The following is an 18307-nucleotide window of genomic DNA, read 5'->3' as shown; positions in this document are numbered from 1 at the left end:
TGACAAAAACAGTAATTCTGCAGAATTGTAAATACCTTTCAAAGAAGGAAGGCGAGCAGGCATTCATTGACATAGTCATAGCTGAGGAGTTCTGGCAGTCTAGCCCATCTAACATGATGTCGGGGTAATCCTCTGCACTACATGATGGGGTGCGTGGAGTCTGCATCACTTCCTCAAAGCTGGGGCAGGAGATGACAGATGTTGGTGTGGGGACACCAGTTGGCCTGTTTTGATCTGACCTGGGAGAAGCTGGAAGGTTCTCCTCCTTCGTTTGGGGATCAGCCAGCCAGTCCTTTGAGTTTGGACATTCAGTAGGCTGGGACTTCCTGCTTGGGGACATCATTTGGGCCGGGAGACCCACATCCTTCAGCTTCTTCTCTTTAAGACCAGACTCCACACTGTTGGACTTCTTTGATGAGAGCTCAGTGCGGTTTTTCCGTACTTCCTCTGTGGACTTGGTCTTGTCCTTGAGTTTAGGGTCCCCTGACTTGGGTCTTAGTTTCTCCATCTGCTTCATCCTTTCTTTATGTCTCTTGTGGCGCTCTTCAATCTCCTGGTCTTTTAGACTCAACATCTGACCAAAACTGGTCATTTGGTAATCCCCATCCACCAACAGTTTCTCACGGGGGCGGTTATCTTTCCTCAGTGTTTCTTTGGACTGGGGGAGCTTTTCATTTTCATCTTTAGTCTTCAATTTACTGTGGTCCATTCTGGTGTCTTTCTCCAATGTATCCCGACTCCTGTCTTTTTTGCCGTCACATTTTGGACTCTCTTCTTTTGTCCTTTCTTTTAGCACGGTGACCTGTGGACTATCTTTTACCCCTGCCTTCACATCCTCTTTGGAGTGCTTCAAAGACGCAGAGCCATCAATGTACTTAGTCTTGTCCTCCTTTACCTTTTCTTTATGTTTCTCCTTTTTCTTTTTGTCCTTTGTCCTGTCACTAATGACAGCAGTTGTTTTGTCTTTGTCCTTTTTGGACATCTCTTTTTCAAACTCCAATGTTTTATCAAAGTCATCTTCACCGTCTCCCTTACTTCCATATGGAAAAGTGTAAGGGTCTGCTTCAAGAGGCATGGGCTCTTTCTCAAAAGGTAGACTCTCCCTGCGGTTGAAGGACTCTCTGCTCTCCTCTGTCTTGTCACGTTTGTCTCCTTTGTCCTTCTTGATCTTGTCTTTCTCCTTGTCGTGGCTTTTCTTGGACGAAGAAGAAGAGGAATGTCGATGCCTTTCTTTCTCTCTAAACTTGTCCTGTGGTGTAGATATGGACAGAGAGTCTCTCCTGTCCTCGGACACATCTGTGAGGCTGATGGCGTCATAGTAAGTGGCGAGGACTGGCTCATGACCTCGGTCAGTGAAACTATCTGAGGAGATTTCACTGTGTTTGTCATTAGAGTCCTCCTTGTAGTCATTCATAGCTTCCTCCTCCAGTTTCTCTAACAGGGACTTCTCATTCTCACCGCTGCTCTTTGAGGGCTTCCTTTCCTTCGTATGCTCCAGCTTGTCTTTATATTTGCTCTTTGTCTTTTCCTCACTGGTGTCCCTTTTGTCCAGAAGCTTCTGCTTATTTTTCTTGTCTTGGTTGGAGTCCACTGAACTTCTGTCTTTTCTCTCCTTATGTTTGATCTCTACACAATCTTTCTTGTCTTTGTTGTGTTTCTCTAATGAGCCTTTTCTTTCTTTGCCCGTGTCAAATGTGGCCTTTTCTTTCTTCTTTTCTTTGTGTTCCTTCTCTTTTGTCTTTTCTGTGTTGTGTTTAGCTTCTATGGATGATTTTCTCATTTTTTCTGAAGGCAAGAGATCCGGTTCATCCTGATCAGGTGTTGAGTCTTTTCTGATGGGGTCAGGCACAAGGGCCACAGAACCAGTGTAGCTGTCCTCCTCGTCATCATCACTTTCGTCCGTGAAGATGTCAGCTATCTTGTACCAAGCTTTTTCCCGGGTTTTCTCAGGTTTTCTTTCCTCTTTCTTAACCTCCAAGAAATCCTTCTCTCTATCGGCATGTTTGTCTTGAGAGGCCTTTTCTTTCTTGTCCTTTGTCTGTTCTAAAGACATCTTTCGATCTTTGTCTTTGCCATGAGACTCCTTGTGTTTGTCTTTAACTCCTTCCTTCTTGTCTTTGGTGCCCCGGTCTGAGTCCTTTTCCTTGACAATTTTTTCTACAGAGATTTTCTCACTCTTATCCTTTTCCTGATCAGCTCCTCTGTCTTTTATTTTGTCTTTGTGCTTGTCAGCTTTTGTCTTTTCGCGCTTTTCTATTCCATCGCCCTTCTTTTCTTTCTCCTTTCCAGAATGGTTTCTTTCTCGGACATCACACGATTTACCGACAGCCTCAACTTCTTTGAAGAAGGTATCATTGCCATATTCATCCCTAATAGATTCCTGCTTGATTTTAATGTCCTTTCTCTCCTTTACCAAGTCATATGAGTCTTTACGGTCTCGACTGGTCTCCAGAGAGTCTTTGTCTTTTTTGTCTTTGACAGTCTCTGTGGACTCCTTCCGCTTCTTCTCTTTTTCAACCGAGTGACTAGAATTTAACTTTTGTTTTTCTGACCAGTCTTTTTTCTTTTCATTGGTCTTTTCTGAGTCTTTCTCTTTCTTCTTAGAAGTGGTTTCTTTCTCTGATCTTTTGTCATTGTGATCGGATTTCTTGTCCTTGACTTTGTTTTCTTTTCTTCTCGTCTCTTCCTTAACAGTCTCCACAATTAGTTTAACTGCGTTGTTGGCTTTGTATTCCTTGTATTCTTTGACGGGAGCATCCCAGCTGTCATCCAAGTATAGGGAGGAATCAGAGGACATCTCGGAGCCCCATCTGTCATGATGGTCATCTGAAGCACTCAGCTTCGTGTCGTCCAAGTTGAGAAAACGGTTGTTAACATCAAAGCCTTCGTACTCAGGCTCTTCTTTCGGTGCTTTGTCTTTTTTACATTTCTCCTTCTCCTCCTTGGTGTTTTTCTCCTTGTCCACCTTTAGATGTTTTTCCTCTTTTGGCTCACCTTTCCTCTCTGCCTTTGAGGAGGACTTTTCCTTGGACTTCTTCTTCTTCTCCTCCTTGTGAGCCTTTTGTTTATCCTCCTTGGGCTTCTCCTTCTCCTTGACATTTCTCTCCTTGTCAGGTTTGACAGGCTTCTCCCTCTCCTCCTTATTTGTCTTGTCCTTTGTGGAGTCCTTTGCTTTCTTATTTTTCTCCTCTTTTACTGTTCTGTGCACATCTTTTCCAGAAGACCAATCCTTATCCTCCGACTTAATTTTCGAAAGCCTATCTTCCTTTTTGGAGTGGTCCTTTTCGTGTTTGGATAACTTGACCTTGCTCTCAGCCGGCGATTCTGACTCAACAATTAGGGACTTCTGCCTTGAATCATCAAAATCAAAGGAATAGCTCTTGACAAATTTCTCATTCATGTCTTGATTAAGCACTAGACTAGGAGCTTTGTCCTTTTCCTTAGCTTTGTGCTTGTGCTTTACTTTATGCTTTTTCAGCACTTTGCCATCGACATCGGTTTTGGAGGCCGCACTGTCCGCATTAGAGTTTTTGTAGAGCTCAGAATTCTTCTTGTCTACTGTGCTACTGTGCACATTGTTATTCTTCTTTTTGTTCTCCTGCGCTTTCCTTTTGACTTGTTTTATTGATTCTACACTAGAATCAGCAGAAGAGTAATCAGACTCACTGGAGAGCCTTGTTCTGACTGAATCTGAGAGAGAACTCACATCGGACCACGTAGGAGATGACACCGTCTTCCAGCCATCTGTCCGCCACTGCTTTGGATGCTGTTCTGCTAATGATGGCGCTTGTTTCTGAGAGTTCGAGTTTCCATGTGAAGAGGAGGAGGAAGCGTTAAAGCCGGGGGAGTCTTTAAAGCTCGTTGCAGAAGAGTCCTTGTTTGAACCCTTATCATCCTCACTCTCCATATCTGCACAATCAGAGTCAGATGTACAGAATTTGTCATTGACTTTTCCGACCCTGACTTCTTTACTGACATTATTTTTGCTCTCCTTCTTCCGTTTCTTTTTGACTTTATTTTTGTCTTTTTGTTGTTTAGAGCTCATGTTGCCAGAGTCTCTAGTCTTGGTGTTTGTTTGCGTGACTTGTTGCCGTGGCGTAGGCGTGGGCGTGAAACTCGTCCTATCCTCCTCGTCTGAACTGTTACTGTCAGAGACGATCCGCCTTACAGTTTTCTTTGGTGTAACTGAGTTGCTTTTGGAATAGGTTTTGACCTCATTCTTGGGTATGGCGGATACGCTGTTGGCCTTAGCCGGGACCGGTTCCTTACGGAACTCTTTTTTCAAGAGGTGTTTATCATCCACAGGAGGGACACGTTCTTCCTCATCATCCTCATCAAATTCGTATTCATCTTTGATGGGTGTGACAGCGCATTTAGCAGCGTCAACGTTTTTTCCTTTCAATTTCAACTTCTCAACCTCTGAGTCCGTGTTATTGCCATCGACAGAGCTGGATGGGGCAAATGACGGGGCGTCTTCCTCTTCTGAAGATTCTGTAAAAAGTAGAAAGACAGGGCACAATCAATACACAATCGGATTTACAACTGCTCCATATACATACTCATTCTTAGATTTAATCATACATACCTGATGAGCTTTCCTCACTTGAGGTGTACGTGCCTTTCCCCAGCAACAGATTCAGCATAGTTGGAGAGTTGGCAACTTTCAATGCGGTTTCCCCTCTCCTGTTGCTTTGACGTGGGTCACCTCCATACCGTAGAAGTAGCTTAACCACCTGAAACCAATAAAAGAAAACATTTGATTAATATAAATTGCAAATAAACAGGTGATATTCCTAAATTCTCTTAAGGTCAAATTATGTTAATTAATGTACAACTAGCTTCATGAATGAGCTTGATTGACAGTCACGGTAATGATTTAAAGAGAGAGACTGGGAACTGTTTCTCTACCAGCGTTTTAATGGGATAATAAAGTTGAGTGCACAAGTACTGTTTTAATAGGCTTTGCATTTGATTTTACCTTGAAATGTCCATTGTTGGACGCATCATGTAGAGGGGTGTCATCATCCAGACCCTTGGTGTTGACCTCTGCTCCGGCTGCCAGCAGCTGCTTGGCCACATCATAATAGCCCCTGTTGCACGCCTCATGCAATGCAGTCCAGCCTAAACACAAGACGAATGACTGTGTTAGAGGTGTTTTTACCATACGAGTGAATATATACACATATTAACAAATAAGACAGTGTATTAAAAGAGCCTCTCACCTGCAAAGTCTTTTACATTCACATCAGCTCCCTCGCTGATGAGCTCCTTTATGCGGCGTGTCTCTCCCCGTATTGCTGATCTGTGCAGCCGAGTCTCTCCTCTCTCATTACGTTTATTCACTTTGTCTTTGGTTTTAGATGCAGAGTTTGGCGTTCCCTTCTGACCCATATTGGACTGTAACTGATGCTTTGGTGTTGTATCTGTGGGTAGGAGATGGACACACATTTCAACACTTGAACGGCATCTTGTGGAATAAGAATTTGCTATATTATTATTAATTATTTTTGGTCTACTACTGCCACTGCTAATATGAATAACAGTTTATTTGTACTGCTTACAACCAGAAGGGGGCAACCTTGATCTAGCAATCAGCAGAAGAGTACTTGGTCTTACTTCACATGAGCTTTTTTGATCACATTTACAAGATTAAACCAAAGCCTTAATTGCATTCACATTATTGAGTTCGCACAGCTCTAGTTAGAAAGTATATTTGAAACACACTCACTTACTCTCAGCCCATGACTTCAGGTATACAACAACGAAATTACACAAATAAAACTAGCTATGCATCGTTTCTTTCTGACCTAATTTTATCTCAAATGTCAACAGCAAGAGCAATGAGCAATGATAGCAATGATATGTTATGTATCCAATACTTTAACGGCAAAATAATTTGTCTACGAATAATAAATATACCACCTACGAAGACTTTAGGAGGAAGTAAATATTATGATTAATCATCTAACAGCAGAAAGGATATTGGATAACAAATAAACAAAAGCTAAATGGTTGCAGGCCTTTTGCATTTGGAAGTCTGCTATGATTTGGCTCAGAAGCTGAGATTGCACTATTAGTTCCAGATTAACGCAATACCAACAGGAGAGTTTCATTTCCTTAGCGGCCCCATGCTGTACTAAAAAAAAGATTTCACTGATGGAGATGAACGAATATGTAACAGATACAGCTACTAAAACTAAACAACCACTTTATTACTGGCATAAAAGATGTAATGAGAATTCATGTGAATAAGTTTGTATAACTAGCTTTAAATACAAGCAGAAGGTCGGCTCCAGAGCCAGGATATGATTACGATGTGGCAAAAACAAAACAACCTAAATAGCAGACAACATCTAAACGATAAACAAAAACCAATCAACCTCTCTCTATTAAAGGCCAACATCATTGCTCTCTCACAAACACTGTCTAAAAAGCTCCCCTTGTCTGCCACACATCCACAGAGGACGTGGCCTCCATGATAAGCACGCACCTGGACTGTTGACGGACTCCTCAGCTGTCATTTGCATGAGCAAGGCCACCTGCTGCCGCTCAGAGAGGGGGTACCCGGCCCGGATCCCTGGCATCCCCATTCCAAACGGCAAGCCCGCCTTCCGGGTGTTGGTGGGCTCCTTTTTAATGCGCTTTCGCTCTGGACCTGGTTTCTCTGTAACGACAGGGAGAGGAGAGAAGCAGAATTCATTTTATGGGCTGCATAGACACACATAAATACACATTCATTCAAGCACACACAAACACATTCAAATGATTAAACCTTGTGAAGGGTGAATATTTGTATGTAATAAGTGTTATACCCAAACCTACACATTCAATTGTTCATTGTTTTGAGTAAAAGTTTGCTCTATCTCTGTCTTGTTATGAATATAAAAAGAATATGCACCAAGTAAGTTATAATAATTTTGCCACGTCATAGCATTTTTTCAATAAAAACAAAACAACTTTATAAACAACACCATTGCCTTTTTTTCCTAGCAACAAAACAAACAAATGATTAACACATTGACCATGCACAAAAACAGCATGACCAGGGTCTAAAAAACTAATAACACATTTGCTGGTATCAGGGGTGACATTTGTGTTATTATCCAGCTGCCCCTGAGGAAGGGAGGGGCCAACATTCATTACGTTTACGGCTGTCTGTCTGTTTCAAAGCCAAGCAGTCCGAAAGGGAAGCGAGGAAAGAGGGGGTGACTTGGCAGACCCTTGGTTATTACGAAATAGTTGGTTTACATTTCAACATGGCCTTGCCAAGGTCACCACATGCCGGCCTGCGTGCCTGCCAGGCTTACTGGAGACACGGGGCTACTGGACAAAAGCAGCTGCTCCACAAAGACACACCCAGTAATTATTTTCAGTGGCAACATACCATGTGATGACCCTTACAAAGGGTAAAGCTACACATGACTGTGACACTTCATGACTGGGAAACCACTCAACAATTCAGACTCCTACCACAAAGAAAGACGTTTCTAATCTGCATGTCTAGAGACAATGCTATAGTGGGGAGGCTTCATTTATGTTGGATCTTTTCATTCCAAGACAGGCTGCATTGCTCAAGGCCACAAGCTTGCAAGTAAACAAGGCAAGAAGGAAGCATGACGGCGCACACTTCCGGTGGCTTAAGGCTTTCCAGGAAAATATCTTTCCACAGACTGTACAGAGCAGATGAACTTTCACTAACATCTGTGAACACTCAGAGCTAATGTGCCCCCACCCCTCTTCGATACACTCTCACGTTCTCAAAGCATTTGCCATTTAGACACATTCCTTCAGCTAGGACTTTTAACAGCAGGGACCGCAGAAGCAGTCCAAACATGTTTTTTTGAGCAGCAGAACAGAGAAAGTGCTACGCTAGCTTTTCCAGGCTATGTTTACAAGATTGGGAACCAGGAAGCGGTTATTACCCTGATGCACACATGCAGAGCACTGCTACTAAACGACACGCACAGGCAGAGCCTCTTATACAAGATTCCTCATCATTGGCAGCAAACGGCCTGCTTGTGGCGGACATGGTGCACTTGGAGCAGGTATAGTGGAGGTTTCAAATTCACATCTATTAAACTAAACCAGTATAACATGTCACATTCTTTACCCAGCAAGAGGCTCCTGCCAGTACAGATGTGTCATTTTAATTGACAGGATGGTAAAGATAATGGGACCAAGCTAAATACAAAATGTATTGTTTACAAAGCAGATGATAGGCACAGAACCAAATAGTAAAGTTGGGTGGATTCATCTTGACTTTCTCCAATGTAAGCCTACTATGGATCATCATTATCGTGAATTATTGAATGAGAAAAATGAACAAACAATAACACAACATAATGTGATAATGCTACTTCAGTGCATATTTCTTTTAAATGTCTATTTTGGGAACCCTTTTAGGGCTTTTGTGTGTCTCGGTAAGATGATACAACTCCGCTTACAGACAGGGTTGAAACCTTACTCTCCTTACAGCTTGAAACTAGACTAACAAGATAAGAGAGAAGGAGAATTAAAAAAAAGGAAAGGTAGGAAGGGATAGTCATGAATAGACTGCCTACCTCAGCCAGGGGAGGAGACCACATCAAACATAAATGCCTGCTAACAATAGAGGGAGATTATGACATGGCAGGCAGACAATAGTTCCATGTTGGCTATTGCCTAACAAAGACTGTCTGGTTCAGTTGCTCAACACAACTCCACGACCAGAAGAACCGCTCAAACCAGTCTGCCCAGGTAGGTTTGAACGCAGCACGTTAAGAGTGAAACAATATTATGTTTGGGGACTAATAAAAACGGCATAAACAGGAAGTTAAGGGTGAAGAAGCAGGAAGTGGCCAACAGGATGTTTGTCAATGCTTTGTATTGAGCAAGAAAGACTAAGTATTAACCTAGTGGGGTGAACAATAGGCTTGACTATGATTATCACACATTGATTGATTCAGTTTAGGTTTCTTTTTTTAGGTTTTCTTCAGAGCCGATATGAGTCTGGGAGACAGAAAGGCAAATATCTGTGTAATAACCTGCCAGAAGTAACATTTGTGGGCAGAGGATCTGTGCAAACTTCTATCTCCTTTTGTAACCTACATGGCTCAGCTCGGAGCTCACAGGCAAAGGCAATGATGCAATTACAATTAATATCTTAGAAGGTTTAAAAAAAGGTGACTCAGATGGATCACATTAGAGTAAGCTGCAAATCCAAAGACACAAGAAGAGCAACCAATACAACAGCAAACGGGATACATTTGTTTGGACAGTATGTTTGAGCCTTTTATATTCATTGAACTATTACACACCAATTTGTTTTTCGCAACCAATATAAAAATATGTTTTTCAGAATGGAAAATATTATGTAGGCTCAGACAGCAACATTTCGAATGTAGGTATAGCTAATCCCAATGCTGCATGCATAAGTACATAATCAATAGATCCACTTAAGGCAGCAATGCAGGAATTCATTTTCACCTTGCAGTTAACTGCAAGTGCTGCAAACCAAGTATTTCTATTACTAATGGATTAGTCGTTAAAAATAGTTTAAATGGACCTCATCATATTGCTGGGTCGACCAAAAACACAATTGAATAACAATGTTGATCATGTAACACTGCAGCGCATCCCAACATTTAAAGTGGCAATAGATTAGATTATGTAAGGCCTATAAAAACCATCTGCATTTAGATTCCAAATAAACCTTCTTTTCATTATCCAATTGTGGCTGTCAATAGATTAATCAAGTCCATTCAGCACAATACAACTTGTCAACAACAACACAACTGTTTGTCAAACACAGTTCAAGTGTTCATTGACAGCATGAGGTAGGAGAATGAAGTCACGCTCTGTTTATCTCACGCCTCATAATGCATGTATGATGATTTATATTTCACTTTGTTTGCCAACCAACAGGAGACGAGGAGCAAGAACAAAAGGGTTATTTTCCTCTAGTATTGGTACTTCAGTTAGGATGGGGTTCTTTACAAAACAACTTCAAACTGTTTCAGAATCACCCTTTGTATGGAAACAGTTTCAATCTGACAAGACTGTTCTACCATCTATCCCCAAACTCTGACTGCTGCGGCCGTGGATAGCGGTGGTGAGGAGATGGAGGAAAGGAGGATGACCTCAGGAATGCTGCTGTCTAGCGCTCTTCAGAGGAGGTCAAGGGAGGCTTGGCAATTCTGCAAATGAATGGATGAGCATTGAAGGTTTGAGACCTTTGATTAACTTGCATGACCTGCAGAGTGCTGTGCAGACCCCCACTGAGAGATATTGTAACGTTTGTAAACACTTTGCAGGCAACTTGCATGTGCATGGTAATTAGAGGCAGAGTTGATAGCCATGTATACAAACAACAATAATGGCCTGCCATTATAAACATTTCAGCTCAGTGAAATGCAATCCTATTCCTTCAGATATTTGTGGCATTCATCAGAATACAATTTCAAACACTAGTTTTGAACACAACTCTAAATAATACAGCTAAGACATATAATAAGATCAACGAAAGCAAAATAGAATTGCATCACTTTAAACAATACGATACAATTCCCAATAGTCATCAATATCAGCCCAAGCCACAGAGGAACTTTGGATGGTTAGAATGGGGGAGGGGGGCTGTGAAGTGTCATAGATGTAAGTAGGGGCTATACACACAGACCAATCCAGGTCAAAACTTGAAGGGCCAAGAAACAAAGTCAGACTATGATACGCAGATATGCAGAAACAACTCAGTATACAGGTGAAAAGGATACGTGGGAACAAAAGTCCTGACCAACACCCATAAATAGGAATAAATAAATACCAAGCAAACTGACTTCAATAAACCCTCAACTATAAGGCTAGATCAGAATCAGTTTTATTACCAAGTAGGTTTACACATACGAGGACTTTGCTTTGGTATAAGTGGTGCAGGAAAACAAATGTGCTGATGCGATGGAATACATGAATGCAGAGCGACAGACGGATGCTGGTAAAGTGTTTGTACCAACAGTGGGAATTGTGCAGTGGAATCATACCTGGAAACGTCATGGTTTCTACAGTTTGTCAAAAACAAAGAGGATTGTGTTCAAGGACTAGAAAACCAGGCAGCCAATCCCAATCGAATTTCAAGCTTACGAAAAAGAAGACGGTCCACCCATTGTTTCTCAGGTGAGAGTTCACACCTCCCCTTATTGGGGTTGGGGGATGGGTAAGATCTGTTTCGTAGAAGCACCAAAGCATCTAATGAGAATAATATATATCACACTTGAAGAAACAGTAAACCTAACCATCTTGCAACATAAATGTAATCATGAAAAAGGTAATGAGTGACCAAGAGCGCCAATCAGCATATTATTGTAGAAACAAGTTCCAGCTTCTCAATCAAACATTCCACTTATTTAGAAGTCCCTTGAGCTACAAATATATTACACACAACCCGTGTCTACAAATAACATGGACAATCTTACTCTAAGTCATCGGTTACAACATGCACACATTTAGCTTTGTACTCTTTTTTTAAGTCTAATCACTGAACGTAAACCAATTGAGCCACTAATGATGATGATGATGATGAAGGCTGTGACCAAAGCCTCTGAGTTGGACCATTATCAACAAATTAAACCCTGAACCCTTAAAGCCCAAAGACAACATGCATGAGCAGTAGTCCTTCTCTACCTAATTAAAGAAAGCACAAAGCCGGATCCTTACCAAAAGCCGGTCCTGGTCCGGCCTGTACGAGGTACAAACTCCCACTTCATTGGATCATGATTTTGTGTGGTCTTCCTCTGCTTTTAGACTGCGACTGTAAGTTTCCTGGGTTCTGCCACCAACACAGCTGACTGGAAGATAACACTGGGGGCCCTTCCACTTCAAAAAGCCCAACCCCATTTTAACAGAGCCCGCCCAACTATTTCCTGCAAGCCTTCCTCTTTTGATTACCACTTCAAAGTCACATGGAGTGGCACTTGTCACATAATAATGCATCCAAATAATCTCTTACCCGAGTCAGAATCTTTCTGGTCTCCATTAGCTCCAGCAGTAAAGGGCAGCTTCCTTTTAGGGGCCTTTTCTTTCATCTCTTTGACCCCATCACTGCGATCCAATTTGGGGGTCTTGTTTGACAACACTTTATCCTGTAAAAGAAAATCATTGTCAGCACTGTCATTTAAATATTTACTTTTTTATGGCTAGAAAGAAAATACATTGGAAAGAGAGACAGGCCATACAGTCAGTCAACGATGAGCTATCTGTGGACCCAGCAGTCTCCTCCTGTATTTACTGAAGGCCCGTTCTCAGCCCAGAGACTTTGAGCTATTATGGGCTTTGCAGAGAAAAACTGTTCCATCTAGCTTCCTCCTAGATTCCAGCACAAAGAGCCAGGCGCACCGAGAGGAGGCTACGCTGATGCCGACTCGGCTCTGTGGTCTACAGCTGCTGGAAACAATCACAAGCCCAAGTGTGTCTGTTATCAACAGATGCGAACACGTGTGTTTGTTCAACTAGATTCTTTGTTGTATAGGAATCCGATAGTGACCTGCAGCATTCCAAAAGTTAGAGCTGAAAAGACTGCAAAAGCCTGGTGTTGTTATAGTTAATTATTCTAGTGATAACATTATTTGATTAAGTTACTAGTGCTCAAAGTTATTTATTTTGCAATTGCAATTTATTCTCGCCAGAAATCCAAAGCATTTAAGGTTCTACTAAAAAGAACTAAACAACAAATACGCAATTGACGCATTATTTTAATTTTATAAAGGTGCAGATAAGCAATTAAAAAAGTACTTTATTTGTATTATGGCTCCATTAAAATATTGCCAAGACGTTAGGAACAACTGGATTTCTAATACTCAAGGGAGAGCATGTATGTTACAAATAGAGTCGGTTCACTTTACCACAGTATCAACCAGAGCTGTACATTTAATGATTCTAAATCTGAGAAATTCTCTTCACCTTGTCGATTAGAAAAACATTGACACATTTAATATATTTCAAAAAGAATCACAAAACATTCCAGGAATAACTACGGAGTGAAAAGGGAATTTACACCAGCCAAGGATTCACTGGGCTCAGAATCCCGGATGTATTTGAGGAATTGCTCGGTCCAACATGTGCTGTGTTGTGAGGTTAAGGCCTTTTGAAAAACAATCAGCATGGTTCATATACAGAGGGTTTACTGTCTCATTATGGAGATGCAGGCTAGATGTAATGTATATTTTATTGCACTTCATTTCTCTGTCCTACTCTCCGTCCCCTTCTCATCTCCCTCTATCCCCAGGGCAGGTTTTCCATTATGTGTCAACACTTTGAGCTCCTCCCACTGCCCTGCCCCAGTCACAAGACTATGATGTCATGGTAGAGTAGAGACAAACCGTGTCAGCCACAGTTAGCTGATCTCCCCATCTCTCTCCCTGTCTCTGTCTGTGTATCAGCTAAGATACAGCACATCTAAGCAGGAACATGAGACTCAGAAGGGGTATTTCTTGAGTGTAAACAAAAAACATAAAATGCAGAGTTATTTTTCTAATCACCAACGCTTACATCCGTAACAGTATAGCTATGTTTTTGATGCAGAGTAAAATGTATTTAGCTCATATCTGATTCCAGAAGACACCCTGTTTAATCGTCTCCTAGCAATGCCCGCTTCTTTCGTCTCACTCCGTTCTCCACCCACCCCTGTGTGCTTCATCCCTCCCTCCCTTCCTCCATGCCAGAGTCTGATGCAATCCTTTGCAGAGGGCTGTAAATCCATGCCTGCATAAGCTGTACCTCTCCTCTCTCTGCCTCCTGTTAGCTGAACAGTTGGCACACACCATGACATCATCAAGCTGCGCCCCACACTTTATTCCACTGCAAACAACATGACTGTGCCTGTCTCTAACTCAGGGGACGCTGCTTTCAAAGCCTGCAATTCAAGACTAAATACGTTTCAACAGGCAAACAAGGCCGTATAATACCAAAGGGCGCCTCTCAATCTGCCTGAGAAATTCAGCTTTGTTTTAGCCTGGATCTCAAAGGCACAAACACTGCATTCTTTGCGACCCCTGGTTTCCAAGAATCTATTATGCAAGAGTCACTTATGTACCTGTGGATTAAGGTGGGCCTGTTACAGCTAGGAAATACTTAGCACAGTTAGAACACTTTATTCACTTGGAATTCAAAATCAAGTAGCCATCTTTGGAAAATATAGATATAGGAATGTGACATTGATTCAGCTTTACATTTGAATTTGAGGTAACATTTAAAATGGAGGCATGTTTGTTTACTTCAGGGTCCACTGATCGTCCCCTTTGATACTGATAGCTAGATGTCATAGTTCTGGCAACTTAGAAATATTAAACGTAGCCGGACTTAACTTTAATCATTTATAAAGACGACATCACAATCACTACAAAACTTTCATAATGCTTGCCTTCATCACACAGAGGTCACAGAGCCGGTTTAACCATAAAACAAAATCACTAAAACTGGTAAACATTTAAGTCCGAGTAGTCTTAAGTTTAAGTCTAAGTTTCTGTGGTAGGACTTGTTCCCAGGCCTCCAGGTTGAAAAAAAAAACCCTTATTTATTTTAGCCCAACATTTTCTTCGTGTCCCTTTGTGAAGCCTTGCAACTTTTTGTAATTGTTTATCAGTAGTGGTTGAGTGTCAGGTTTCAAAGACTAACAGTAGAAACTGAGATTACAAGCTGTAAACAAACATTGGGTATCGGGCACAATGTGTGTGTGTGTAGGTTTTCCAGTCTTACCTTCTTCCCACCCTGCTTTTCCACCATGTCGGTGTTGAGTGGGAAGTGGTCCAGCTGGGGGGTTTTAGAACCCCCACCTTTGGGCATCGTTCAGCTCTCCCCACGCCAAGCTTCATTCACGCTGCAATTGCATCGTCATCAACCGTCTGGAACAAAGGGAAAGAAAAAAAGAGATGGGGGGGAGGTTAGCAACTGGCCACTACGTTTCTTTGAAAAGACATTTACACACTGCCAGACGATGCAGCCATTAGCGGCACATCAAGCACTCTATTTTCAACCATTACACCCCTGATCTGGAGGAAGAGCAGTTGAGAGGGAGGACAGCAGGCTGGGCTGCAGATGAAACACACAGAAAGCTTATCTTATCTGTTGTCCAAGCTGAACCCAAAGAGCAAGCAATGTCTACCTGAACACTTTGAAACATGCTTGATAATATCCACTAATGCTAAAGCTAGAGAAAGTACAGTCCCTCAAAACAACACAATTCGTATGAATCATACTGCAACTAAAACTGGTTGTATTATCTAATGAAGTTTGACAGACCAAGTAAGATATTGCAGAACACCAGAGTTGTGGGAATACTGAGAGAGCTGGGAACAGCAATGGAATGTCTTCAGGAACGTGACTGGCACGTCTCAACAAAAACCCACTACTTACCACCATAGGTAGCCAGCCCTTATAATGTTGGGCTCTACCCTGCACTAATTCATGGCATCCATACTATAGTCAGTCAAGAAGATTGAGGTTATTGAGCATTCTTCCCTTATTACAACCGCTAGAAATCTAGCTGTTACGAGTGCTTGTTCAATAAGTTCATAATACAGAACAAACATAATAGCTGAATGCCTCCTTTTCCTCTATACAAGTACACAACAACAATCCTGTGCCTTCCTGCTTAAAGAGAGGTCTTCTGCTTCAGAGGGCCATGAATTAATCATACGTCCCATCCCTCAATTCTCTTCTCCATAATGCACTTTTCTTCTGAGTGCGTCCGAGTATGATCAAACTTGTGACTGACTGAGTGAACAGATGAGACCATGGCTGCATGATTTTTTCTCTACTTTCAAACATTGGCACTCATATCTTTCCTGGCGCCACTTCCACCCTCACCCCCTTCCCTTCCCTTGCCTCTGCAGTTATCCTATTCAAAGACTGCTATTTATATCCCTCCAGTCAAGTCAGTCAAGTCAAGACAACCAGCCAGCCAACCAGAGAGGCGCAGGGCTACAGAAGATGTACGGCTCACTCTTTTACTGGTGTATGGAAAGAGAGACATGAGCAAACACAGAATAGCACAGCCCCCTCCCCTCTCATCTGGCTCATTGTTACTCCCTCTATGTTACTGCTCCGACCTCCCCTAACTCCCACCTCTCACCACACCAAAACCAAGTGACAGGTAGGTTAACTACCCTGAGAAATAAACAAACCTTGCAATATCATGCACACACATTCGCACACCCCGCAAACTGGGTCAGCGGGGTTTCTAGAACAATAACCTCGGCACTATTTTGGGACTACTATGATGGGCAGTTATAGCTACGGAGCATTTTGCTGACATGCGGAATACAGAAATATTATGAGTGCAAGGTAGAAGTTGGACAAAGGCAAGGAAAGAAACCCTATTCCAAACCAAGGACATCATTTACTTAGCATTTCTATCCCAATCAACAATAACAAACAGTATATGAAAACGTCTTTTCTCAGCGTTAGAAGAATGTCTTATTGTTTGCAATAGAGTAAAGCAGAGCTGCTTTGATCGTGAGTTCTTATTCAGGGCTCCACTGTGATGGTTCTCTAGTTGCCCGTGGGACCCATTTTGAAACCACTGTACACCCGTTTGAGCAGTTCTAATAAAACAGCAGTGGAGACAATGTTAGGCTGAAAGCTGGTAAGTAAGAGCCGAGTGAACTCTGTGCTTTGGATTATGAAGGAAGCAAATCATACTGGGAAGCAGAGAATATCATATAAAGGTGTTAAGTCTGAACATGAGTCTACTACACGTAGGGCTGCTCAATTAATCGTATTTTAATCGCGATTATGGCTTGCAACGATTACGAAAACAACGTAATCGAAATAAAACAATTCTTTTTTTATTATTACTTTTTATAATTTTTATTTTTTTTGGTTTTTCAGTTGAATTATACTTAAAGTTCAGGGTAATCAACTGTTAAAAACATACTGTTCACATTTTATTTCTCCAATAAATGGATGTTTTCAAAGTCAATGAATAATCACATTTAATAATCGCCATTACAATTATTGACCCAAATAATCGAGATTATGATTTTTGCCATAATCGAGCAGCCCTAACTACACGTACTTTGTGCCTTTAAAAGGGTAATGTTGAATAAAACCAAACTTTACTAACTTAGCAACCCCTATACAAGCCATTACCAGACATGTACTAGCTGGGTTGGGTTTATTCAGTAAAGATAGAGATCATAAGGTTACACATGGTGGTTGTGAGTAGAAGTTGTGGCGAAGGCCTGCATCCTATATTCTTTACATCCATCATATAAAAAGTAAATAAGTCTGTCTGGATTTTGAGGTTTTAGTGCTACAAAAGGAACTCAATATAATATGCAGGTAAATAAGATTAATACAAGCAATACTTTTGGAGTCAAACCGGTTAGTCAGTTTGAACATGTTGATTACTGTTTGCTGACCACAGCATCTCTTAATCACATTCATGTCCCGACAACAGAGTGGCAGCACTGTTGAATATAAATGATTTTATACATGACGTCAGCCAAATGAGACTTGGCCATGGAGATTACGACTGCAGAAAGAAGTGAACAGTGAGCCAGAGAGCCCAAATGAAGGACACGACTTGTACTACTATCCATTCCTTCCTTCTTCCCTGAATTACTCATACACTCACAAACACACACCTATATTTCTATTCTATTTGCCCCGTTCATTTTTCTCTTTATCCTCCTCCTGTAGCATCCTCTCTTTACTCTGAGCCACTCCCTCTGCGGTCAGACAGAGGCCAACACTTCAGCATAGTGCAGCATACTGTGTGTACTAGTGGTGCACGATAATTATCGGTCCGATATTAGGAATTATGACATCATCCCGATAAACCCGATAAAAGTATTAATAGCCCCGATAATATAAAATATATTTTTTGGGTAAAAAACACGAAAAAAATACAGCGGTGTGGGTGGATTGGGATGAGGGGCGCTTGTTTTTCCCTCGGCTCCTCCCGTTTTGCCAGTACTGTGGTATTAGTGGTTTAGGAAGAGGGGAGTTTTTCCAAAATCCAGCGCTCCCTAACTCATGCCTGGCTGTGACGTAAATGGTGTGCGGCCGTGAAGCCAGGACAGTAAACAAACATGTCGTCGGTAGTATGGGACTATTTCAAAGTTTCAGAGTTAGATAGTTCGCTTGCTATTTGTATTAACAAATGCAATGCAGAAGTTCCACGAGGAGGGAAGAAGGCAACGAGCTATAATACTTCCAACCTGATTAGTCACCTGAAACATCGCCATCGCTACGATGGTGTGTTAAAAGCGTACGAAGACGCCTGCGCTGCTAAACTAGCGGCGAATCCAAAGCCAGCTGCAAAGGCACCGGGGCTTTT

The 18307-nt window shown here is 41.8% G+C and overlaps 1 protein-coding gene across 1 annotated transcript in view; it reads right to left on the bottom strand.

The window, feature by feature from the left end:
- Positions 1-18307, bottom strand: part of ankrd11 (ankyrin repeat domain 11) — a 129095-nt gene that overhangs the window by 8524 nt on the left and 102264 nt on the right. Inside the window, exons 3-9 of the mRNA XM_071206743.1 lie at positions 14722-14867; positions 11978-12110; positions 6491-6664; positions 5223-5423; positions 4979-5121; positions 4586-4733; positions 36-4491 (exon numbers count right to left, since the gene is read on the bottom strand). Coding sequence (XP_071062844.1) covers positions 36-4491; positions 4586-4733; positions 4979-5121; positions 5223-5423; positions 6491-6664; positions 11978-12110; positions 14722-14808 — 5342 coding nt within the window. The 5' untranslated portion in view covers positions 14809-14867. The remainder of the gene's footprint in view (positions 1-35; positions 4492-4585; positions 4734-4978; positions 5122-5222; positions 5424-6490; positions 6665-11977; positions 12111-14721; positions 14868-18307) is intronic.

The sequence above is a fragment of the Pseudochaenichthys georgianus genome, chromosome 3 (assembly GCF_902827115.2).
Source record: "Pseudochaenichthys georgianus chromosome 3, fPseGeo1.2, whole genome shotgun sequence".
NCBI classification, from domain to species: Eukaryota; Metazoa; Chordata; class Actinopteri; order Perciformes; family Channichthyidae; genus Pseudochaenichthys; species Pseudochaenichthys georgianus.
The sequence above is the reverse complement of the archived record's forward strand: the minus strand, read 5'-3'. Positions and strand labels throughout refer to the sequence as shown.